This window comes from Cryptomeria japonica, chromosome 4, assembly GCF_030272615.1.
Source record: "Cryptomeria japonica chromosome 4, Sugi_1.0, whole genome shotgun sequence".
Classification (NCBI taxonomy): Eukaryota; Viridiplantae; Streptophyta; class Pinopsida; order Cupressales; family Cupressaceae; genus Cryptomeria; species Cryptomeria japonica.
In genome coordinates, this window is record NC_081408.1 from 258,331,217 (window position 1) to 258,356,569 (window position 25,353).

At 35.6% G+C, this 25,353-nt stretch overlaps 1 protein-coding gene across 2 annotated transcripts in view; it reads left to right on the forward strand.

Moving 5' to 3' along the window:
- The window catches only part of LOC131065560 (uncharacterized), a 151,264-nt gene that overhangs the window by 58,866 nt on the left and 67,045 nt on the right, over nucleotides 1-25,353 (forward strand). For both annotated transcript variants that reach the window (XM_058000108.2, XM_058000109.2), the window contains exons 12-16: nucleotides 10,835-10,906; nucleotides 11,094-11,189; nucleotides 11,586-11,669; nucleotides 23,580-23,708; nucleotides 23,806-23,982. In XM_058000108.2, the coding sequence (XP_057856091.2) occupies nucleotides 10,835-10,906; nucleotides 11,094-11,189; nucleotides 11,586-11,669; nucleotides 23,580-23,708; nucleotides 23,806-23,982 (558 nt within the window). The remainder of the gene's footprint in view (nucleotides 1-10,834; nucleotides 10,907-11,093; nucleotides 11,190-11,585; nucleotides 11,670-23,579; nucleotides 23,709-23,805; nucleotides 23,983-25,353) is intronic.

The window sequence follows — 25,353 nt, forward strand, 5'->3', positions numbered from 1 at the left end:
CATTCCAAAATCGTGGACCCTCCTCCTAGGTACGATTTTTGGACTTGGGAAGTGGGTGCCATTCTTGGGTCCACCACATGAAATGAAATGCAGTTTGAATGAGGGGAATTTGGAGGCAATTTCATTTGAATTCTAGACTTGAAAATCTATATAAATAGGTGATTGGCTCCTCATTTGGTTATCCAGAGAAAATATATCGTTATGCTATCGGAATGACTCCAAACTTCTTCGAGGGTGAATACCTCCTAGATCTTTCTTTCCAGTTTCGAGTGTGAGACATCACTCCTAGTTGTGAGACATCATTTTTGGTGATTTTTGGGTGTGTTGGTGAAGAGTTGTGTGCTGCTGTGTTTTTTGGTATTGCTGGTGTGTGTTGGCTGGAAGTGTATTTTGCTTGTAGCTATCTGCATGTTGGGTGCATTGTTCTGGGTGAGGGCTAGTTGGAAGCGTATCAGAGAGACAATAATTCTCCTACATTGGTGTGGCATTTGAAGAACTCTCCAATTTACGGTTGCAAATCGAAATATTCATCCAAAACGCCATTTCCAGAATTGCCTTGGGTTGCATGTATCATATTTATTGCTCTCCAGTCTCAGTTTCAAGGTATTGATCTGATTGTTTATGTTATAGTCTTCATGTGCGTTTGGTTTGGCACGATTCCATTCAGTTTTGAGAGAGTTACGAGCATTTTAGTGGTTTTTGGGATGGCTGGTTCTGCGTTTCATTGTCTTTAATTTCAGAACAGCAAGTAGTGTTTTGTGGTGAGAATGTGTTATTGAATACTTGAGATATGTACTTAATTCTATATTCTCTTGCATCTCTGTCTTTGTAAGATTGCTTCAGTAGTACTGACCAATCATTCTATGTTGCATTTCCTGCTGAACAAGTGGAAGAGGATGGCTTAGCCGCCTGCATGTCTTGTAATTCAGCTTTGTCCCTCCACTGAGCAAGTGGTTGAGTGATAGTTTTATGTAAAATTCCTCCCGCTACACAAGTGGTAGGGTAATTTGGTCCTGTTATGCTCTTGTTACCTTGGCTGGTTTACTGCCAAGTTCTTGTTCTTCATCCCGCTGAAAAGTTGAAGGGGTTGGCTTGCCGCCCAGTATTGTATTTGCATTGTAATTTCCAGCGGATTAGTGAGCTAACGAACCCCTTATCACCGTATGCTCTCACCTTCCCACATTGGGCTCTTGGTGATCAGAAAGTGGAAGGGTTACTTTCAGTAGTATTGGGATTATATTTCCTAACTTTAACGGGTGCATTGTAATTTTTGTTGTGCTCAAAAAACCAAAAAAATTAGTGGGAATATTACATTGCCCAAGAAGAGAAAAGGTTGGAAAGTTTCTTGGCCACACATGAAGGCATAAACTTCCTCAACCACATGCAAAGTCCTCCTAGGAAATGGGTAAAGAAAATGGTTAAATATTGGCATTTTTGAAGGGAAAAGTCAGAATTTTGGCTAAGTATAAAGAGATAAGAAAAAATGTCTCAAGCCATAGCCAAGTCCGCCAAGGAAAAGCTAGAATTGGCTTGCCAAGTGCTGAAGTTTGCCATAATGGAGATGGCAATGTCTTGTGCCATGGTCAACTCCGCGCAAGGCATGATTGGAAATGTCCTAGCAAGTACTGAAGTCCGCTTGGGAAAATTAAAACGTCATAACAATGCATGAAGTCCACCCAACACTTAGCATGAAAATGGCATAGCACATCATGAATTCCGCCCAAGCTTGAAGTAAAATGGCATGGTAAAGGGTAAAGTCCACCCCAGTCATAATGGAAATGTCCCAAGGAATGGTAAACTTCGCCATGCAACATGCAAGAAATATCTTGATAGCACCTAAAGTTCGCCAAGCAAAGTAAAAGAATGGCTTAATGCCACATGAAGTCCGCCATCTTGAGGTTGGAAATAGCATGACACGACACAAACTCCGCCAAGGTCATGAAAGAAATGTCACAACGCATGGCAACGTCCGCCATTGATGAAGAGTTAACCAAATTTGGAAAGTCAAGAAATTTGCCCAACACTTAGAATTATTTCTCAAAAATTTGCCCAATGCTCAGAGAAATTTCTTAAAACACATGAATCTAGAAGGTTCCTTGCTAACACATGGACAAGATGAAGACAAGCTGTGAAGTGGCGCCAAGAACAAGAATAGAAACTTTCTTTTGAAATCTTTCGAAGGGATTAAGTTGCCATTTTGAGGAGGATGAGAAAAGGACGAGGTTTGATGAATCCATGAAAGAATGTAAAGATGCTAAAAAGATTGAATTTTTCAACCCTACATCAATTTCAACTTGTCATTTTCATTCTCATTCTTTCTCAAGTTCAAAAGTGAATGTTCTCTCTCTCCCAAGTTCAAGGAAGGAAGATTTTTGAAGGCAACAAGTGGATTTTTGAAGCAAAGAAGGAATTAATCAAGAATTCTACAGAAGTGATGGCATTTTTTTCATCAAAGTATTGAGTCAAAAGAATAATTTCAGTGTTTAAGTCTGAGTTATTGAAATTCCTTCATTCTTTTTTGTCTCAAACACTTATTTTCATGAATTTTATCAAGTGTTGAGCAGATTTCTTCCATTTTACAATCTGATTTTTCACAGAATTTTTATCTTATGTTAGGTTTAAGGTCCAAATTTGGGACAAAAGAGTTCAAAACCAAGGTTAAAATTTCAAAGTTTGTTGAAAGGAATATTTATTTCTCCATGTTTCTTTTAGGTAGTAGATGACCACTCAGGGAGGGCTTTCGAGAAACGTCCAAATGAAATTTGCAAACAAAGGAATGGAGCCTTAGTCCAAAATCACTTCAAAGTGGGAAAATGTTACAGGCACCAACCTTAGTCATGTGGATTTCAAGGACTTTAGAAGAATAATGTACAAGCAAGATGGATATTTACGCACAGCGATTGCCCGACGAATGATGAGGAATGGCATAGTCCAAGCAGATGGATTTCCACTAGTAGTAGAGTGCAGAAAGCTGATTCTTGAATGTGCAATGCACTATAATGTTCAAGAAAGACAGATCATTCGACTTGACAGAAGAGTATTGGCTTACCTTGGAGAATTGGCTATCCAGGAGGCATGCGGGATTCCAAGCTACAACCAAACCTTATTCAAAAGCGAGGAAGAAACCGCAAAAATTTAAGATGACCAGCTCAAACCGTGTGAGACAATTGTCAATAAGCTATGGCTGGAGAAGCCAAGGGCCACCTATAAATAGATGCCAAAGAAGCTTCTTTGCACTGATTTTAAGGAGGATTATGGTGACACTATTTTGCTACTGAATAGAGTAATGGGCAGCTCTCATGGTGTGGCATTTGAGACTTGGATGTATTATTTTATGGATGAGATTACTTCAGGAGTCAAAATGTTCAATTGCTCTATGATAATCGGCAATAACCTAGATGAACAACTGAGAAATTTGGAGAGGAGAAGGTCCTTCTACATGAGTTCCTACATTATTTAACTACTAGCTAGAAATTATAGATACACAGGATTGATTTGCAAGGGTGTAGTAGGTGTTGAAGATTTATAGCTGCGATAGAGATCTAAGATAATATCTAACTCCTCCTCTCCACTATGGAGTTCTTCACTTTCCTGTCGGTGACTCTTCCTCTCCACCATGGAGTCTCTTAACTTCTCTGTTGGTGACTCTTCATGTCTATGTGGCTGACGGTGTAGTTGTGGCTGTTAGTGACTCTTCATGTCCATATGGTTGTTGGTGAAGGTGTAATTGGTGTCTTTTCTTCTTCCTTCGTGGTGTCTCTTCACTTGCAATTCCGATTCCTTATATTCATTTCTATTCTTCTTCGGTAGATGGATAGATATATATTGCTGGCTTCTCTCGTTGTTTGTAGCAAGTTGAGAATATTGTGTATGTAGTCTGTTAGGACTCAGAACAGATATATTATATGTTTTATGTGTTCTGAATTTTCAGACTTAGGAAGGTTTATAGAATGTATAAGAGATGTATCATTTGACTTCATTGTCAAGATTGATTTGTGGAGAATCAAACTTATCTTATTGAGATTGATAGTAATTTGAAAGTATCAACAGTTGTATTCATTTTTAGAGATATAATAAAGTTCATTTTTGAGTGGGCTGGGGTTTTCACCCTCAAGTGGAGGGTTTTCCCAGGATAAATTTTGTGTATTTTGTTTCCGATTTCTATGTTGCTAAAACATTAACAATAGGTAATGGCGAGAATGAATTCAAGGCCTATGACTGACACCCACAACTGCAACTTCATGAAAAATCCCATTTCAAACAAGTAAATGATGCCTTTTTAATGTACATCTTTAGGATAATGCAGGGAGGAATCCATCAGAGGCTCACTCAGGACGCCAAGGACTTGGTAAGCAAATTTGGATCTTGGTTCATTAAGTATCTAAGATTCACGTATTTGAGAATTCAGGGGTTTACCTGATGTCCTTATAGACTTCAAATTTATCCCACCAATAGAATGATATATCTTGAACTTCTTAGGCAATTGGAAACATATGAGGGCTTCCAAAGAGAAAAACACAAGATTGCAATTTCCTTTCCATTTTTTATTGGAAATATGTTAAAATTTTGTTCAACGATACAAGCAACTGAAGGTGCAAGGGTTGAGATGCAATGGTATCCATTCATCTTCCACCCCTCTAGAGCTAATTTTGATCCCCACAATCACATTGGATTGGTAAATGGAGAGAAATATAGGCATAGGGTGGATCATGAAGGCTTTTGGGTGAATGCTATAGATGAATTTGATGTTAGGAAAAGGCTATGGTCAAGATTGCCTATAAATTTGATCAGAACAACTGAGCTTTTCCATGTGCCTGACCAACTGGAGGATGATGGAGAATGCACTCAACCGCTCTATGATGAGAATAGGCCTCTTTCTCCAGTGAGATGGTTGGAACCAGAACTTGTAGATTTTGCCACCTTGATGTGACCAATTGTCAAATATACATGATGGTGGGTTGATCAGCAAATGCAAGAGCTGAAACGGAGAAGTATGACTCTCACTGACAATTTGATGGGTGTAATGGAGTCATATGCTTCTAATGAAGGAGCATCTCAAAGTGTTGGACCAATTGAAAGTATTAATTCAAGAAAAAGAAAAGGAACAATTGAAGGTTTTGTGAGATCCAAATGGAAGAAAGTTGTAAATGAGGGGGCTGCTGAAAAGAAACAAAGGTCAAGGCCATCCCATTCCGCCACATCCAGAAATTTGAATGAAGTATTAATTCTTGAGGATGAACCAATGGCTCAGATGAAGATTCCTTCTCCAATTGATGAAGGGAATATTGAATCAATCCAACAAGAGGATCAAGACCCCCATCTCCTTCAAATACGAAGATTAATTGAGTCTAAAAATGAGATGGATATCCTAGACGAAAGATTTGTAGAGAGAATGATTTCCACTCTTTGAGTGGTTGAGGATAATCCGTGTGAAGAAAGTAATAAGGTAGAGGAAGGTGTTGACAACCCACAATTCCTGATTGGTTAAAAGAAAGGATGAAAGTAAGGGCGCCTATGGAAGTTCAAGAAGAAGAAGAAGATGGGACAACTTATTTCTTGGAAAGGTTGGGAAAGGTTGTAGTAAGAAAGACAACCAAAAGGTTTTCCACAATTTAAAGGGATGAAGTGGGTTGTCGTTCAATTCAGATTGCTGTGCCAAAAGTTGATAAGGCAAAGGAAGACATCACTCCTCAAGAGTATGAAATTACAACTATCAACTTAGGCCCAACCACCAAGGGACAGGAAGTTGAGAACTTGGATAATACTTGTCATTTCCATCAAGGCAAGATTGGAAAAGGAAATATGAAAGAAAAGGGAGTACAAAAAAGAAGTTGAGCAGCTAAAGAGGTATATCCAACACTTGACTAAACCTATGAATCAAGGGGATACATCAGCTCCTCCACTTTTGACTCTTCCATAGGAAACCATTGAAGATTTTGAAGAAAGAAAAGTGACAACTAGAGAGGCCAAGGAATGGATGGCAACCGACAGTGAGGAGGCTGTCACATTTGTGGAAAAGTTGATGTTGGCATATGGACATACTTCTTCTTTGCTCTCTAGAATTGCAAACATGGCAGAAACGTGAGAAGACCTTCATGATATTCAAGATAGAATAATCTAATGTCTAAGGGTGTTGAAAGAAGTTCCTAAGCAGGGATTAATTGATGGACAGGTAATTGCAGCAAGGGCTGTATATGATTTCAACACATGGTATTGGGCATTGATTGCACAAAGTGAAGTTCTGGAAAAGGTGAAGGTTTATAGCATCAGGGTTGAGGAGCAGATTAAAGAAATTTAGAACAAGATTTTCCTTGTGGCTGCTGATATACTTGGGAAAGAAACCATTCAGGAAAATGAAATGCAGGTCGAAAATCTTAAGCTCAGAACTCAGGAGAGTTTCTTTGCCATCACAGGGCCAATCCTAAAACAAAATTTGACTAGGGCATCAAGTTTCTTGTCCATGAGGGATGCCTTCTAGAAACAGGAATTGGAATGGGAGAATGCTTTTGCTACCTATGTAGATGACTTGGACGGAATGGAGTTCAAGGTGAATATGTTGCCACATGTCACGATGGAAGCGGTCAACCCTATTGTGTCCATATTAATCGAACATGTTGCCACGGAAAGAGGATAAGGATGCACCTTCCTAGAAGATAGCTCCTTGCACCACTTGTCTTTCATGCATTTGTTCTTATTGCTATTTTGGGAAACCCTAATTAGGGTATCTATATTTTAATCTTGGCAGTTGATCATTGTTTGATATGGGTATTTCTTTTGTTTTTAGAAACTCTATTTAAGCCCATCTTCTCATTTTATTTGGTGGAGAGATTTATGAGATTGTTGCTAAAAGTTATTTTGATAATAAAAGTTCATTTGCATTTGCTTTGAATCCTTATTGTTATCACATGGTTGCACGGTTTCATGTTTTCTTTAACTTAGAATAGGTTTGCTTTGTAAAGTTGTTAGATGAATGAAAGATTTGATATTATAGATCGGTGAAATTGTTGCTCATACTTTTTATGAATAAATGATTTTGTTCATTGTGCAAAGTTAGTTTGAGCTTATTTTGTGGATGCTTTAACTTCTGCTTTGGATAAATATTGTTCATTTGATGGTATTATCCATACTTATAGTATGAAAATCTTCAGCACAACCCTTGAAGATTGCACCTACTTTGTGTAGTTGTCCTTAGTATGGCAAAGCAAAGCGTGGTTATTAGTTTCACCTAATCTTTTTGCCATCTCTTAAGTTTTTAGGAATAGTGTAGAACTCGTAAACCCTTTCCAAAAATATAAAGCTGAAAGTCTTCATTGTCATTGAAATTCACAATTGTCCCCTTAGATTACCAACATATATCACCCGAGAAGCTATATTCAACATTAAAGTCGCTAGTTCGTGGTATAAACATTGGAATTGCCATATGATCCTTTTTACAATCTTAGCATACGTAGTGATTTTGTTCAAGAGAGAATAGAGTGTCTTTGGGCATCTTTATTCTGTGTTTGGTGTGTTTGTGTGTTGTAAAACACACACCAACAAGCAACAAGCTCATTTTGCAGAGTGTTTTGAAGAAGAGGCAGCTTTTTCTATGCATTTGTGACCAGAAGGGGGCAACCTTCTATGCATTTGTGACTAAAAGACGCAGATTATGTCTTTTCAAGGGTAGTTAGAGCGATGACCATTAAGGGAGGGTATTAAAATATTGGAATGTTTCTTGAATGGCCATCTGAGTTGCTATAGGAAGTTTCCTTTTTTGTCGTCAGTTCATGATTTTTTTATTTAGAAACATCGTCTTTGTAAATCTATTTAAGGATCCTATGTCACCTTTGTTTAAAATTTCAATGAACCATAACAGAACCAAGAACAATTACGGATGCCTACAATGTATTGTTGATGTGTGTTTTGTGACACTCACCAACACAAAATAAAATACCAAGTATTCTATCCTCTCTTGAACAAGGAAACTTGGAAATGCTAAACTACAAATATGGCAACCCCAAGGTTTACAATGCGACTTTATGATGAATAGACTTAGTGAATATGATGTGATTTGTTTATATCACAAAGGGACTTACGCTTAGTTAGAACTTGAACTAACTTCTACCAATCAAAGATCAAAAGGAAAGGGATAGAGAATCTAATCTAAAGCCTAACAATGCAAGAAATGATTGCTGACTTAGTGAAACCAAACCAAGCTTTGCTTCGCCATGAGGAAACAACTACACAATGATGGTGCAATCTCCAAAGGGTATGCAAATGATTTTCAAATCACTTATGCACATCAACACCATGAATAATGAGCATAGAGCAATTGAAGTTAAACTTTCAATATGAGTTCAAACTAACCATGCACTGCATTTTGCAATCAAAAAATTCCAAATGGTATGAACATATAGGCTTCACCAAACATCAACAGTAAGATCTTCTATTCAACTAATCAACTCCATGTAAACAAATCTAAAACTGGAGTAGTAGAAACCATGGAACATGTTGAAATTCTTACAATGGTCCACCATATTTTCAATGAAAATCATGTGTGTATTTCACCATAGTCTTGGCAACAATCTCTAGTCTCCTCCACCTCCTACTACTGCAACTACTGGCTCCTATTTATCAACTATTAAACTTTACAAATTAGAAGGCTAAGCCTTACATAGAGCTCTCAATTACAAATGAAGGAACCAAATTGATTCTAAATCAACGGTTGAGATAACTTAATGAAACTGTGAGTGAGGTAGTTACAACAACAACCTACATTGACCAATGAGAAAATTACAAAATTTTGAATGCACGTCCTTTAGGGAAAAGGAGCAATGATAATTAAGATGGTCTTAATGGCACTATTTACAAGGAAAAGATGATGACACTTCATTCAAGACATCCACACATCTACTTGTCTATGAGTCAGGTTCAATGAATCCGAGTTGACTTTGAATTATTTGATTGGTCGATGATGAGTGGGTGCCACGTCAACTTGCATTCGTTGTAAACTTTAATCCTCATCACAAATAAGTCTTTGCATTTGGAGCAATATCTCATGATACTCAACATCTTTAAGCCTTTTGAGTGACTGTGATTGTTCATGTTCCCAAATTGCATCATCTCCTTGAATGTTCTTTTGCATCTTTTGCTATCCTTCATTTTTGAAATTCTTCATCTTGAATGTCATCTTGCCTTGATCTTGTAGAGTTCTTCTCCTTGATCTTGGAATTCCTCTCTCTTGCATTGCTGAGGTTGTGACATCATTCTCCTTGTTGGGTTCCTTTCACCTTGCATGACTTGGGCTTTGACTTCTCTATGCTGTTGAGGTGTCTCCTTCATGTTTCACTATCATGCTTCCTCGATGACTGGGAATTCTCTTTCTTGATACCCTTCGCCTTGTCTTCTTGAATATATTGGACCTTGAGCTTCTTAGCATTGTTGTTGTAGAATTCACCCATATTGTAATGTTCTTCTTCTTGCACATGTGGATCTTGTCCTTCCTTGCATTGTTGAGATATCTCTTCCTTCACTCTCCATCATTTTGGAATACCTTCATTCGGTTCCTTGCATCACACGAGAGAACATTTTGAATCATAATTGCAAATGAAAATTAGATGCAATGACTGTGATAAGAAAAATGTTAAGTCAACTTTGTGCACTTAAAACTTATCTGTAGTTATATCAATTATGAAACTAATCTTCAAAATGATGCTTAAGAATTCTTTTGCAATTTTTTTTTTTAATTTCTTCTGCTGGATATTGCTTGAGAATTGTGGAAATTGCCCTTGTTCAGATCTGAAAATGTCTGATTCTGTGACTAAATTGCATCAAAACTGAGTATGTTACTTGCGTTTCTTTCAAACTGCCACCTCCCCTTCGACCATTGTAATGAACACTTTGATTCTTAATGAATGGTGGGCCAAATTCAGATTTTTTGATGGAAACTGTGTTTGAAACCACCTTGGTCGTCTAATGTAACTCGGATTTTTAATCTGTGCTGCTAATGTTGACATCTTGTATTTATTGATCTTCACATTTCAGGGAGGGGTCGGCTCTTTATGTTTTGATTAATTTTCTTTAAAACTTAGCAATGCCCTTTTCAAGGTTGGCCTTCATTGATACCTACATGTTTTGGAAGGAAACCCTCAAGCCGACTCCCTTGCTTTGATCTCTCATTTGGTCTTCTTCAACATTTTAATGGTTTTTTTTAAATTTTAAGACCAAGTCAGCCTTTTATAGCATGTTTGGATTGTTTTACTATTGATGTTGATGTTACATTGGGTCGACTAGGATAATCACTAGGCATTATTTTTGTTTCAAATAACATTGATGAGGGAAAAATATTTTGCATCAACCTATTGCAACATTGGTGTACTTGAGACAATTTTTGTTATTGATATGAAATAACAAACTTGGTTTTATTTATTATGGTTATTTTGATCTGTATGTAATTATTTGGCATGAAATAACAAAATAATAAGCATTTGTAATTTTACCCTTGATAACCATTTAGCATTAGCTAGAGCCATTTTTATCTATTATCATTGTTTGAATTGGATTTTATTTCTTGAACACATGAATGTCAATTGGAAAACTAAAATTCAACTTTTGGGCCAATTTTGTTTTGTAATGATATGTTAGTCAAATGCGTTCAATAGTTCTGTATTCACGTTGTATCATTGCTTCATAATACTATACTCTTAATACATGTTTGATGATAGGATATTGTATAGGATTTTTTGTGCTAAACGAATTCTGAAACAAAATGCAAGCACCTAGAAAGATTTAAAAAGATATTTATATAATGTCTTTACTGTATTTGTGTTTTAAGGATTTTGCTTCCATTGATCAGGTTACATCCACACGCTACACAATCAAGGCTGAGAAGGAACACTTCAAATTTAGCAGTTTGGAGAATTTCATGGTATGACAAGCATATTTATAACATCTATGCTTGTATGAGTGTATCAACTGTTGTCTTACCTTTGCAACCTCATACAAAGCTCAATGGAAATCAGCATTCTCATGTTTTTTGTTGATAAATTTTCCCTACATTAAATCATGAATATCTACACGTTTGAGTTCTTAATTTGGGTTTTTATTTTTATCAGGTTTTACCAAACATGGCTTCAATTCCAGACATAAAAGCTACACATTATAATATTTGTGGTTCTATCAAATTGATAACAGCAGGCTTTACTCACAAGGTAAGAAATGCTTTAGAAGATGTAGTTAGCTTTTATATTTTTGTTGTTATGATTTTCAATTTTTGATATATCACTATTATAATTTAGAAATGCATCGTGTTGTTCCAATCTGTTTCTTTTCACAAGCATGAATACGCCATTCCTAGTGACCAGTTTTCTTTTTTATATTCTTGATGCATTGAGTTGTAACTAGCTGTTCTTTTTCACGTGCATGAATAGTCCAGTCCTAGGGCAAGTTTTGTTTTTTGTTTTATTTCAGTAAATTGTTTTTTTTGAGGTTTTTGTCATTGCGATCTATTAATGATGATCAACAGTTTAGTTCATGCTCTATGTGACATCTGGAATTAGCTTAACTTTTCACAATCTTTATACAAGTCCATGGTTTCCTACGTGCAGCGTCAAGTTGCATTAACACATGTGCCAGAGAATGTAAAGCCACAAATAAAAAAGATAGATGAGATGGGTGACTTCTGCTTTGAGGTATGTTTTTTCTTTTCTTTTGAGGATAGATATTAAAGTCTATCTAGCTCTTGATTTAATAAGTTTTATAATATTAACTTTTGAAGTTTGCATGCCTTAAAATTGTTCATGTGGTCTCAAATAATAGTTTTCATGAATTGAGAGGAAAAACGGATACTTCATTGAATGATTTCATTTCATGAAATTGTATTATTCCAATGTTACTGATAGAATAACATAACCAAGTAAAATAAATTGAAGTAAAAATAATCTTTTACAAAATTTGGAAAATTTCCATGGTTTACTGTCTAGTCAAACTGAAAAAATTCATTCATTTGACTGCTCTTTTTATATTGTAAACACTGAAAGACTTAATGATGGGGAAAGATAAAAGAATATACCTTTTGCATCATTCATTTGACATCTCTTTCCATATTGTAAACACAAAAAGTCTTAATGATGTGGAAAGATAAATAATTTACCTTTGGCATTGTTCATCTGACAGCTCTTTCAATATTGTAATCACAAAAAGTCTCAATGATGCGCAAAAATAAAGAGTATACTTTTTCTCACTTGTAACTTCTCTGTCTCAAAAAATCTGAAAATGCATTCCCATCATTCATATTTGAATGGTCTTTTGACAAATGTGAAGGACAAGTCTTCAGTAAAACGTAAATAAGATTTCTAGTGCATATGTCCTGTTCTTTCATGGATCATATATATATATGTTTTGAATATGTTTAGGTTAATCAATATGTTTCCACTTGGTTAAAATCATACATCTCAGAAAGAAAGATGTATTAATTCCCACAAATGACCAAACTGCATCAGCAAGACTTGAAATCATATTCAAGTACAAAACTAAGAACTATAATAGAAAGAACCCTAGGATTTGGAAAAGTAACTAAACACTAACACTCTCAAAACAATTTAAACATCATTGATGGGGGTAAAGTCAAACTCAAGCCAAACAATCCAAGTAAACAGCAATGTAATATAGTGTGATGGATGGTCCCTATGTTATAATGAGTAACCTATGGTTAACATAGGACTACAGACAGAAGATAGGGAGTTTCGGATTTTCTTCTATAAAACAGGGTTGTGGGTGTGGTGTATGTATGATGGTGGGTCTCACAAAAGTGGTGATTTATAGCCAAAGAGAGCCTTCGACCCTGATGATTTGCAATAAAGGAAAATGGGTAAGTAAAACAGAAGCAAACCCTACCCTACCTAACTCACTTTAACCTGCCTATTTTTGCTTCCTTTTTCCTCTTGATTTGTAACACAAAAGGTAGAGTGGGGGAGTGTTTTCCAATAGTCCACACCCCAATGGTTCCACAATGCAATGCAGATCCAAATTTTCAATACCCTTAGGTGCAATCTAATTGAGAAATGCTTTATTCATCAATTCCCAAATCAACACAAATCTCAAAATTGACGGATTAAATGCTAAATGATTTGGGAGTTACCTCACTCAAGTATATTCCTCCATGGGTTGAGTCCTATAATGCTTAGGGGGTTTAAGCAGCCTCCTTGATTACAAAATTTAATTGAGGGATGATAGAAGAGAGAAATGTAGTATGGTTGATCCTGAAATGAATGTCTTCACAAATTCCAACAACCCCTATTTGATATAGCTTGAGTGGACAGTCCTTTGGCAGCACTAAGATCTTTGATTATGAAAGGAAATTTGTAGCAATGATATACATTTTCACATAATCCTCACGAGAGAAAAATATGCAAAACAAGTTTTCACTGTTCACAATGCAAAAAAATAACAAAACATACCATCAATAACATTGAATATATGAAATATCCCAAGCTGAATCTGATCCAAAATTTCTGATTTGTCTTTGACCAGCAAGATAAGAGGTTTGTTTTTTGGACTGTTTTGGTATTTTCTGATTTTTATTTTGTGATTTGTGATGTTTGCTTGATTTTGCAATAGTTTTAATGATTGCTAATCTAAAGAAATTGCTGATATGAAAACGTAAAAACATGTAATGCAAATAGAGGGAAAAATGGATTTCTATTATTCAAATAAGAGGCTGTTTTACATACCCTAAATTGCATGCAAAGGTCTGATACAAGGCTGGAATAACAAATTTAGTCTTTTCAGCTCAACTCAACTCCACAATTCTGCTCCAGATCTGATTTGCAATTCCCAGCTAATACAAATGGTAGATCAGCTCCAAAACCTATTAGAAACCCAATGTACATGCCTAGGGTTTGAAGCCCATGTCCACAAAATGGTACGGCTGGCTGAGATACTGCAATATTTGAGTAGTATTGACCTCTAGAAGGCCCGATCTGCAAATGACTGTCCCTGTACTGCTCGAAGAAGGTGCTGATCGCTGCTATTATCTGCAACCAGACAGTTAAATCCCCTTTTCCTGCAATGTAATGGCTGATAAGCTGTCCCAAACTGAAGAAAACAGTCCCTTGGATGATCTCTCAACCTCGTGGGCCACCAAACTATGAAGAGTTTGTGTCCTCCACAGTAGATCTGAGAATTTCTTCTCCACACAGCTGCTGCTCTCCAAAAAATAATTTCATGAATGAATGAAATGAAAGCCCAAATTAACGTTTAATCTTTTTCCTCTTCCCTTGAAAAAGTTCGATTGCTTTTTGGATATTCTCTTTGCCACTTTAAAGATACATTATGAAATTTATTTGATTAATAATCCAACCCTGTGCTGGCCGTACCTTTTCTCCTAGGCTTTATTTAATTATTTTAAGTGGTTTGAAAACAACTTAAGTCATGTCTTCTAGCCATCATGGCCCAAGGTGGTTCCCTTTCTTAGTTTATTATAATATTGAGATACTTTATTAAATTATTATAAAGTGATATTATAATCACTTATCTTTATTTCTTTTATCAAATATTAAAGCCAAACTGTAACATTTAATTTATTCAAATTCCATCACTTGGCCTCCCCCAAATTGAAATTTGATGATGCACGTGCAATCTTGGTAATGCCCAAATATTACAGGTGAACTGGCAGTGTCCTCGTAGGAAATAGGGATTCTTCTAATTTAGGTGACTGTTTCGAATCAATCGAAAATGCACGTAAGGGCTCCTGCTGTGCTCCTCAGTCCTAAAGGTGGTCAGCCAGTCAATTGGCAGTCCTCCCTAAAAAATAGGAGCCCTCCCTAAAAATAGGAGATGGTCTCATATCATCTGGAATGGTTCATAGACACCCGGGAACCAACTCTCAGTCATTCCATAAAAAATAGGGATCCCTCCTAAAAAATAGGTGCTGCCTCTAAACATCCAAAATTGGCCCATAAAGCCCCTGTGCAACTCCACAAGCCTCAGTATGGGTCCCCTCTCCACTCCATTGGCCTACGGGAACCCCGATGATAGGTCAATCCTTGCTCAACTTCCTGTCACCTAGGAAGTGGACATTACAATATAGCCTAGGGAAACCCTCTCAAGGGAAAGAAACGGCCTCCAAAAACACCCACATACTCAATGTATCATCTCAAGAAATAAGAAAACAAGGCACTGCATAGTCTCCATGCAAGTCTTCGAAAGCATAAAGCACCTTAGTTGCATCTCTCTATGTGCACAAGCAAATGAGAACCATGTAGCCACACATCCCAATCCATTCTTCCTCTATTCACTTATGCATCCTGCAATAGACGCATGATTGAAACTTAGCCAACAACCCAATGGCTATACACGCCAACTTCAACAACTACTCATATGCTAGTTTTTTTTAGGAGGAGCTTGCATAGAACCATTGAGTGGTATTATATAAACCATGTGTGTCTAAACCATGAGATTACAAAACCGTGATCCTCATAGTAACTATTTTTGTAGAAAGTTTTCTAAATCGTACTAAAATTTTCCCTTATTAAATATTTTCCTAATGTGACAACCACATTAAATATTTATCCCCGTGTTACAATATACGAATGTTCCCAAGAATGCCTAACCCATGTGGTTTCCAAATCTTTTAGATGCACCACAATTAAATATCTTTATTATTATTATTATTATTATGCAAAGTGTACACCACAACTTTGCCACTATTGTCTCACTTGTATACATTACATAAGAGGTTAAAAGTAAACTCAGTCATCAAGGGAACAATCCCTACAGCCAACATGCACCGTTGAAACATCAAGATGCCTGTGACAACAACCAAAGTGACCACCATCTCTAAACAAGAGGTCTCTTATCCTCCATCATGCTAATGCACAGAAGATAAAATCCAAGCTAGAATTGATGCCACATTAATTGTCATATAGAAGCATGAATCTGACCTAAACTTTTATTCAAACACAAACACCAAATCCAATGGTAACAATTAGGTATGGGTTGCTGCCAATAATTACCAAAATAGTTGGAAGAGCATATGGAACTAGTTGCTAAAACATCCAACTAATCATATCCTCAAAACAAAGGTGTACTCATAATAACAAGTAGACCTTATGCCATTGACACATCCAACGCAATACATGATACATGATCACAAGTCCTTGTATATACACTATTTTGTACAAGGAAGTTCTGAAAACCCTCAACACTGTAGTATAATGTGAACATCCAACAAAAGGATACACATACAATTTGGAACTCTCAATGCATGGGTAATGTCAAATCTGAATCAATCAAGGCATTTAGAGGTCCACCAATAACACTCACACGAAGGCTGTGACAAATGTCATCAATATCATCTATGTAATGTTCCCTTTTGGGATTACCCTAAATTTTGCCCAAGAATCACAATTTCAATAAAAATGAGAAATGTAATATAGCTAGAGATATAACTTGATCCCAAAAATATTGTTTAAGCAAGACATATTTTGTTTGAGATCCTGCAATCATGTTAGATAATTATCAAAATATATAATTTATAAAATCAATCATTTCTGCTAGGGTTAAAGAACATACATTCATAACCATCTTAATTTAAATAAATCATACAATATCTATAAAACATTATTGGGGTTCAACCATAACAGGGCTTGGATGAGGAGGCATGATAAGGTTCCCAAAGCAATCCTCTCACTAAGCCCCGGAGTGGATATACCATGCCATCTATCCATCATGAGGTGGTAGACTTGGGGGAGCTTGTCTCTGCCCTCCCTGTTCATGCCATCTTATTCACCCTCCTATGATTGAGATTTCTTTAAATTCATTCCAACAATCACCCATTATAGAGGTGGGAGGGGAAGCTACAATAGGGTGCTTGAAGTATCCTTCCCATCTAAGCCTAAGGGCAGGATACACCTTGCCCCCCTTGGTCTCATGTTGCAGTCTGCTAGCCATCCACCATGAGGCGGCGTACTTTGAAGAGGATCTTGTATCAGTTCTCTCTCCTTGTATTCTCTTACTAACCTCGTCATGATTGATTGCAGCAATTTGATGAATAGACTAGGAATCTAGATGTTTCACATTATTGCCTATATCCAATATATATGAGACATTATACACCAGATATATTATTATGTTGCATACATATTCCTGCCTATATCAATATGTGAGGAATTTGTAATGTCCCCTTTTGGGATTGCCCTGAATCTTGCCCTTGTAAATATCAAAGTCTGCTAATTTTCACCCTTATTAATTCTGATATTAGATATTGATCCATTGAATTTCTTGTTTTCTTTGATCTTATGGATGGTTCCTCCAATTCTCCCTTCTCAATTAAATTAATCTCTTCTTTATATCTTCATTTGTGGGAAGTTACACCTCTTCATAAGAAATGAGTCATCACTCTTCATTGCTGCCCTTTGAGAATAATAAATTATTCTTCAAATTGATCTCCCTTGGATGCCCTCCTCAAATGAGACTTTCTCCTTTTTATATGAGGGAGAGCTCACACCTCTTCATCATGTATGCCCCTTTGGCAAGAGACACACCCTTTCCACCATTAGCATCCTTTGAAAGAGTGCAACTCTTCATTATTTCTGCCTTTTGAAAGGAACATAACCTTTCACATTGAGATCTGCATTTTTTATTTATATCAGATCTGCACTCTTGATTCCCCAAATTATTCCCTCAAATGAGGTTCTCTTCTCCCTTTTATATCTCATGTTTGAGGGAGTCACAACTTTTCATTTCATGTCTTTGACCATTCATTAACTTAATTAAAATCTAATTATATTTAAGTGTATTCTTTTATATTTTAATTTAAATTTTATTATTATCATTTATCATTAAATTGTATATCAAAGTGGGGACATTACAGAATTATGGATAAAAACATTATCACGCTGCATACCACAAGGATAAATAAGATTGCCATTGTCTGCAATATATAGTAATCCTCTGATCTGATTGATTTATATGCTTGATTGTTGTTATCTTATAAACTGATCTGCTCTCTTGTGAGAACTGATGTTGCTTGGATTTATTACATTATTGATCATCTGATGCAAGCTTTAGGATCTGCTATAAATCTGTCTTAAAGTTCTTCCTCAAATTAACTTGAAGGTCTGCACTACTTCAGCCTTATATCTGCTCTTAGTTCTACTCAATTTCTGCTTATAGATCTGATTATCAATTCGCTATAATCTTGCTCTTGGATCTGCTATAAGTCTTCACAAAGATCTGCCTTTGATTAACCTCCTTATGCTCCCACAAGTCTGCTGGTGTATCCATTATTCCCCTTTTTTCTCCATGGCGGTCTGCCCTATACAGTCCTTAAGAGGGGATGAAGAGTCGCAACCCCTACCAAGGTCACCATCCTTCCCATGTCTCTTCTTGAATTAATTGCTGCCTCTTCATATATTTTATCGCTGCCTTTTCTTTCCATAACTTGGGTGATTCACATATATTTATATATGCCTTTTTCCGTAGACGTCAAGCATGGTCGAAAATAGGGTCGGCCAGAAATGTAATAATTTCATATTTTATTTTATTTTTGCTTATTCTGCCTAGGCAGCTCTTCAGTCAGGATACAATTAGCTTTAACTAATTTTATTTATTTTAATTTGTGTTGGCCTTAAATACTTTGTTTGCTAATTCTCCAAATGACCGCTAATCATGAGAAGGTTGGCCAACAGCACGTTTTATAGGGGCATGACAATCTAGTCTCCATAGCTCTCCCAAATTTTCCAATCCATCGAAGTTAAAAATCAAGGAGCCTCCATGTTTTACTCAAAAAGAAAAGAATGAAGTACAATACATATTACAAATGAATGATTGCCAACATAGTGATCACAATAGCTCCAGGTAAACCTCAACTTAAATGTCCTGTGAACACGAATCTCCAAGAGGAAACAATAGACTGTAAAGAGAGAACTTGCAAATCCAAACAATGAAGCATGCCCCTGTACTGACACCTTTAAGTGCTTAAGCTACGACAATTAAGATGTCCTTACAAAACCCTATATAAAAAAGCTTCTTCAACATCCAACCATTCAACTGCAAGGTCAGACATATCATATATAAATAAACTATCAAGGATTTAAGTCTCTCAAACATTGTGATCATGGCTATAGGTTGTATGTACTTATAAACTCTAGAAGTCATTATGGGCTGGTAGATCTTAATTTCATTTGATGCATTTAGGTACATTATAATTGAATTGAAATGTGGTAGTCAGTTGTTGAATGCTTTGCAAAGGGTGTAGGTAATGATTTCCTTTTTGACGTTTGGTTGTTTTTAAAGACATGACACTTGTGTTACTATAATTGATCTCTACTTTCAGAATAGTACATACCACTCTAGTCGTTGGAACATCTTAGAAAAACATTCACGTATCACCAAGGTTACTCGGGGGTGCGTCCCCAGGGTTTTTTCAGGCATCCCCGGGCCATCCCCTTGATGGAAAAAAAAGAAGGAAACATCTCCTCTCCCAATACACCAAATCTTCACACTTAAACACCTTATTTCTGATCATATGTAAGTTTTAACACTGCTGTTCAGTGTGTTCCAGGTTTGCATATATTGTAGTTTTGCTTGTCTAATGCAATTGATATATCAGTAATATTCAAAGACATAAATGAACAGAAATATAGAGTGCAGAGAAAGAACCATCTATTTCAGAAAATATGCAATCAGACCTCTTTTACATAACAGCAACAACAATGCAAATTTCTCACCAATCTCATTCAAATTCAATACACTTCCTTCAGCATTATGAATTCTGAAAGCATTTTGAATTAAGGTTTGAGTTTTGCTAATTTGTTTGACTTTAACTCTCATGTGAACTCTCAATATAACACAAATGTTATATGCTAAGGTTCTATAATGTATATATGCATGTTTTATCCATGTTTTCATATGAATACTTAAATTCCCTATATATTTAAATTTTTCCTATTTTTTATATAGCCGTCCCCAAAAATGGCTTGAAAAATTGGGGGCTCAGAAACTCATCCCCTTGTCCCAAAAACTTGTGGTGACATAGTGTGTCACCTTTTGGCTTAAATCAATTTTATCATAATGATTCTTTTGGCAATAAAAAAATACATCCTTCACCTAGTGCGATTGAGATTAGTGATTTCTTTCCCATGGTTGTCACACTTGATTGCATATCTATATCTATATCCATATAAATGATATTTTTGCCTTTGCAGCACTTTGATAGATAGTCATTTCAACGCTGTATGCCCCCTTTTGGGATTAACCTAAATCTTGCCCTTGTAGATATCAAAGTCTGCTAATTTTCACCCTTACTAATTCTGATATTAGATATTGGTCCATTGACTTTCTCGTCTTCTTTGATCTTAGGATGATTCCTCCAATTCTGCCTTCCCAAGTGAATTAATTCTTCTTTATATCTTCATTTATGGGAAGTCACACATCTTCATAAGAAATGAGTCATCACTCTTCATTGCTGCCCGTTGAGAATTATAAATTATTTTCCAAATTGATCTCCCTTGGATGTCCTCCTCAAATGAGGGTTCCTCCTTTTTATATCCTCCAATGTGAGGGAGAGTCACACCTCTTCACCATGTCTGCCCCTTTGCAAGGGTCACAACCTTTCACAATTACCACTCTTTAAAAGAGACACAAACCCTTCATCATTTCTTCTTATTGAAGGAACCAATATCTTATTTTCTTCTCATTCCTCTTACACGTAGTCCATTCTTTCTTTCTTCTTCCATCCTTCTCCCTCTTTCAAATGAAGTTCTCTTCTCCCTTTTATATCTCATGTTTGAGGGAGTCGCAACATTTCATCTCATGCCTTTTGGCCAGTCATTAAACTTAACTAAATTTTAGTTATGGTTATGTTTAATTTGATTCTTTTTATATTTATAATTTAAATTTTATTTTTTTATCCTTTACATTTTAATTTTATTATTATTGTTTATTATTAAATCCTATTTCAAAAAGGGGACATTACAAACTCTGGAATGTGAAAATTTCTTTGTACCAATAATGCCTTTTGGGAGCTTTTGCATTACACAAATGAATTCCAATTTTCATCTTGCAAAAGTGCAATATTTTTTATGATATAAGTTGCCAGTTTTGACTTGGATATGTGGATTGAACAAATTTTTGGGATGGCTGGTTTGTTTTTTGGGTGGGGCAGGATTTGTTTTTTGCTTTTGTCTGCATATTCCGAGGCGTACTATGACAGCCATTCAAGCTGAGAAAACCACAGATGAAATACACATGTAATATTTTATTCTCTCTTTTTATAAATTGGTTGTCTAGAGTCTCTCTTTTCTAAAACAATTTGCAAAATGTAGTTCATTAGTTACAATTGCCCTTGTCTAGTTGAGGAGATCTTGATTTAAATAAGGAGGATTTTCAAAATTGATGTAAATGAAATTGAGATAGTATTTAGGAAGGTGATTGATAATAGAATCTTTGAGGATGGTCATGTTCATAACAACCATATAATGGAATTGTTTTTGATCAATCATATACTTGTCCTTGGAAGAAAGCATCGGGGGAACCGGCAATGGATGGTTATATCAATGTTCCTTTAAAGCCGTTTGCATTCACTTAGATTTCTACCGTCAACAAAAGGCCAAAGACTCATAGTTTGGTGGCATCTTCAATATTGCTACAAAAAGAGCAAATGAAGACTAAGAACAATCAAACACTATGTTCAGAGGAGGATTTGAAAGGGACAATATGGAAACATTCAATTTTCGTTGGGCATTATGACTCCTATCTCCACCAGAAGTGAATGCACCTTTGCAGTATCGGACGACTTATGTTGCCTGATTTGCCACAAGACCAAAAAGGTGAATGTGTTTGAAATGTAATGCCGATCCTCAAGTCTCTCTATTTTATCTTCTGATAAAGTGACGTTTATTTTTTATTTACTTTTGAACTGTAAGAGTCACTTAATAATTAAAATTGTTATATTTCTGCACAACCACCAGGTTGCGAAAAGTACTAAAATAGTCCAACAATTAATTCTGCCCATGCTAACATAACCTTAAGTTTGCAGGATATCAATCTTAATGAAGATCGGTGCTTTGAAAAACTAACAGACTTCTCCAAGAAATGTGGGATGCTCTTAGAATGTCTAAACTGCACTCAAAAAGTTCCATGGGACTTGCATTGATTTCTTGAATTCACTGCCATTGCCGGAAGTCCATTCCAAAAAGGTTGGCACTCTTGAAGAAAGTTGGATTTTCCAAAGATACTAGAAAGGCCATAAAAAGGGGGACATTACACATGGCATCCCTAGGGTCTCTCAACAGTCCCTAATAACCTTTATTTGTTTCTAACTTGAGAAAAAGAACATTGAACAAAAAAAAGAAAGAGGAAACAATTGTTTATTTTTCCTTATTGTTTTGAGGCATAGCAAGAATTCTAAATCACATTCATATCATTTATAATTAGATATAATTGATATACATGATTATCTGCTAAAGCACTTTGTTTTTAAGCATGTATAATCTGGGCTACTTGCTTTTAACTTAAAAATGTCGTCGAATGCACCCAAAGTTTACACTAGAAAGTTTTCATTTAGAATAAACTACATTAAATGAAAATTCTTGTTTGCATTTCTATTAATAATATAGGAAAAGCAAATCAATATCGGGGTTTTACAGTTTACTGTTCTAATAAATAGATCTTCGGATATTTGATGCCTATTGAATTGATAATGAACAAATGGAATGTAATTGCAAGTGCAGCACATTATATAATTTTCTAAAATTTTAGCTTTCTTTTAATTTAAAGGTATTAAATTTTTTAAAATTTATTTATGCTTTAAAAATTTATTTATTATGTTGTTTATATTGTATTAGAGGCCACCCCTCCTGCCATTCTAAAATCAGGAAAAGTTTCACCATCCTTGGAACCGCATTCCCCTGTCCCCAAAATCAAGTGAACCCTGCTAAATTATATCATGATTACTTTTGAGCTTGCTAAATTATCAGTAGATTTCAATTTCATATGACCCCTGTTTCTGTTATTGCAGTGATATAAGGACTTCATTTAATTAATTCAAAATATGAAGTCTAAAATTGTATAATCATTTGCATTTGCATTTGAGCTTGTTTAGTTATCAGTGGACATTAAAATCATGCATTTTATATTCACCTCTCAGTGTATTTCAATTTCATGTGACCCCTGTTTCTGTTATTGCAGTGATATAAGGACTCCATTTAACTAATTCAAAATAAGAAGTCTAAAATGATATAATCATTTGCATTTGCATTTACCCACCATGGGGAAACTAGTTGTAGACAAGAGTTTGGACTATTTGAGTTATTCATTCTATCTTCTAGTCTTATCTTAACAATTCTTCTCACTGAGTACATGTAATCTGGAAAAAAACTGATTGCTGCTGAAGACCGTTTTTTAATGCTGTCGAGTGTAATTACAGAGGGTTTATTTAAACCCATCTCAGAAGTTCTTTGGCAGAAACATATAGTTTTTTTGCATGATGGTCACGCTGTTGATCGTTACAGCTTATTGAGTAATGTATTTGATTAATTACCATTTGTTATGTTTTGGGATTGATTGACTTTGGCATTTTATGGGTCTTATATGTATAGGTTCCACCTGGAGACTATCGTGTGTCTCCCCATACTACATCATTAGAGAATGCTTCTGGTTTATTGTTTTCCCCACCACATGTTGATGTAACCATGAATGGACCATTTCTTGGTATTGAATTTACACAGGTAATGTTAGTTTTGTGGTTTGAGTTCTTATCATTTTTTTTCAGCTGTTTTGCTGTATTATATGTTATATGACACATATAAATGTTTATGGTTACAGGCCCTGGTTAATATCCGTGGATCAGCAATATGCAAGGGAAGTTGTGACTCCATGATTTCTGTTTCTCTTTCTTCTCCGTCCGTTAAAAATTCAGAGAGCTCAAGGTCAGTGAGTTTGAGTGGTGATAGCAGTGACTTTGTATTTGAGAAAGTCTTGCCTGGTGCATATCATCTTGAGGTACACATCTATACTGTCTATTGGTTGTCCGTGCTTATTCTTTCTCTGTCATATATACAAAGATACACTCCTATATATCTAGAACAAAATAAATACTATATTTGCTCTTTCCATGCTGAGAGCAATATGTTTATATGAATCATTGCCACATGATATAAATATAACAAAAAATTCTATGACATTGTTTTTGGACTTGACATAACCATCTGTATGAGACATGGTATTTGCACAGTCTATTAGATATTCGAATTGTTTTCTGGTAAAAAGTGTGTGATATCTTTTTGGTAACAAAATTGGCTGAATAGATGGTAAAATGACTAATTGATATTGTACTTGCTAAAGAGCAAACAAAACTTTGAAAATTGACTTTTACAATGATGATAGGGATGAAATTGTTACAAGGATGCAATTTTTAAGACTCTTCAACAATATAAATGTATAATGAAATTTTAAGCATCATAATGTGTGGAAGTTTACACCATCCTATACTATCTTGGACAGCAAGGGACGGGAAGAATTAAAAAGTGATATGGCTGTGTTGCACTGAATAGTGCTCTTGAAAAAATTCATAATGTTTTGTATGCCAATAAGATGTTTTCATATTATGACCATCATTTACATAATGGTTTTTCTTGAGTGAGATTTTGGAGGTTTTAATTGGTTAGAGTTTAGTTTCATTATCTTTGGTTCACTTCTCAATGTTTTGTTTTACTTGCATCTGACAGAGGGATTCTTTGCCCAACTTTTTCATTTGATCCACCTTCCAAGATTCAATCAATTAGATGTTAATGGACACAACTGTAGGTACTGGCTAAATGTTCTGCTCGTTAGTATACCCAGTCTATGATACCTAGGGCAAATGATGCTCGACACGAGGACATCACAACCAAATGTCCTTCACATGTTACTTTTACTTATTTAGTTTACTTGCTTTCTTGATTTAGTTTATACTTTATTTTGATTTGTTGGAGCGTCTTTTAATCCTGATTAGATATTTTAACTTGCTATACATTTAAGTTCTTTGTGTTGGTTATTACATCCACTCAAAATTGTACGATTGTAGAGGAAAAAGCAATATATAACTCATTAATGCGACACACCAATTCATTCGTAGACAACGTACATATAAAATTATAAATACAAAGAGGTGGCTTAACCAATTACTAACCATCATATAACCACCCCTTCATTAATTTGGGATGGAGGTAAGTTAATGACTTAGAAAATATGAAGTGGGATAATAGTGCAAAGAAGTTATATGAGCACATATCGATCACTGTTGAACTTGTTTTGTAACTTTCTTGTTACTGGAGATAGTGTCCTTCGTGTCTCTCTTTCTGCTTGGAAATTGATTGATATTTTAATTGTCTA